We start from the raw sequence: 859 nt of genomic DNA, 5'->3' as shown, positions 1-859 counted from the left end.
TTCTTCTGATTGCCATTTAAAGCCAATGCTTTTATGTAGCCATGTTTTATTTATTCAACATCCTGCTGATATCCTACAGGGCACACATTAAAAACCTAAAACCAAAAACAACCCTGTGGACCACATAGCCACAAATAAGATTGTATCTCAAGTCCAATGTCATTATTTTGTTAGTGTTAATAAAAGAAAAAAGTTTACCAATGCTAGGGAGCACTCTTCCCCATGGTAATGTTTCCATGTGTTACTATCACTGTGGCTCTTTCTTACTCCACAGGTCTCCCATAGCCTGCTTTGCATCATAAATTGAACTGTTAGATTGGGGATGGGGAGGAGTTGGATGTAAGCCACTGAGATGGTTCTGAACAATACTCTGGGACCATGACTACTTGGTATACTGTACCGTANTNTACTTCGTGATTCGACTTCGAGCCATGCTAGGGGAGGCAGATCCAACTGTCTGGCTAAAGTGATGGTCAGAGGCACTCCTCATGTGGCCAATAGTGGCTGTCCCTCCCATGNTNAGCCCAGTGCCACCAGCACCCATGGTGGTGCTAACAAGGCCACTGCTGCCTATGCCTCCAANCCCACNTAANCCAGCAGTGCCAGCAATTCCACCCATACCTGCACCAGAAACCACTCTCTCTGTCACAATCACGTTGTGGGCACTTGATAACTCAGGGGGCATGCTCAGGTTGCCTATCATGCCAGAGGTTGGTTGGATCACTCTTTCTGTCACAACTACATTTGAGGTCTCTNGAGGGTTAGGAATGGTTAGAGAAGTGGGTAGACTTGAGCCTGGTGCTATTACCCTTTCTGTCACTATAACATTTGCTCCATCTCTTAAGTCAGGTATCTCTAA

General features: G+C 45.4%; 1 protein-coding gene across 1 annotated transcript in view; it reads right to left on the bottom strand.

Moving 5' to 3' along the window:
• Nucleotides 1-382: 382 nt before the first annotated feature.
• Nucleotides 383-859, bottom strand: part of LOC110314628 (desmoglein-1-beta-like) — a 37400-nt gene continuing 36923 nt past the window's right edge. The window contains exon 14 of the mRNA XM_021188888.1: nucleotides 383-855. Coding sequence (XP_021044547.1) covers nucleotides 383-855 — 473 coding nt within the window. The remainder of the gene's footprint in view (nucleotides 856-859) is intronic.

The sequence above is a fragment of the Mus pahari genome, unplaced genomic scaffold (genome assembly GCF_900095145.1).
Source record: "Mus pahari unplaced genomic scaffold, PAHARI_EIJ_v1.1 scaffold_9520_1, whole genome shotgun sequence".
In the NCBI taxonomy this organism is placed as follows: Eukaryota; Metazoa; Chordata; class Mammalia; order Rodentia; family Muridae; genus Mus; species Mus pahari.
Note: the sequence above shows the minus strand (reverse complement) of the source record. Positions and strands in the feature narration are given on the sequence as shown.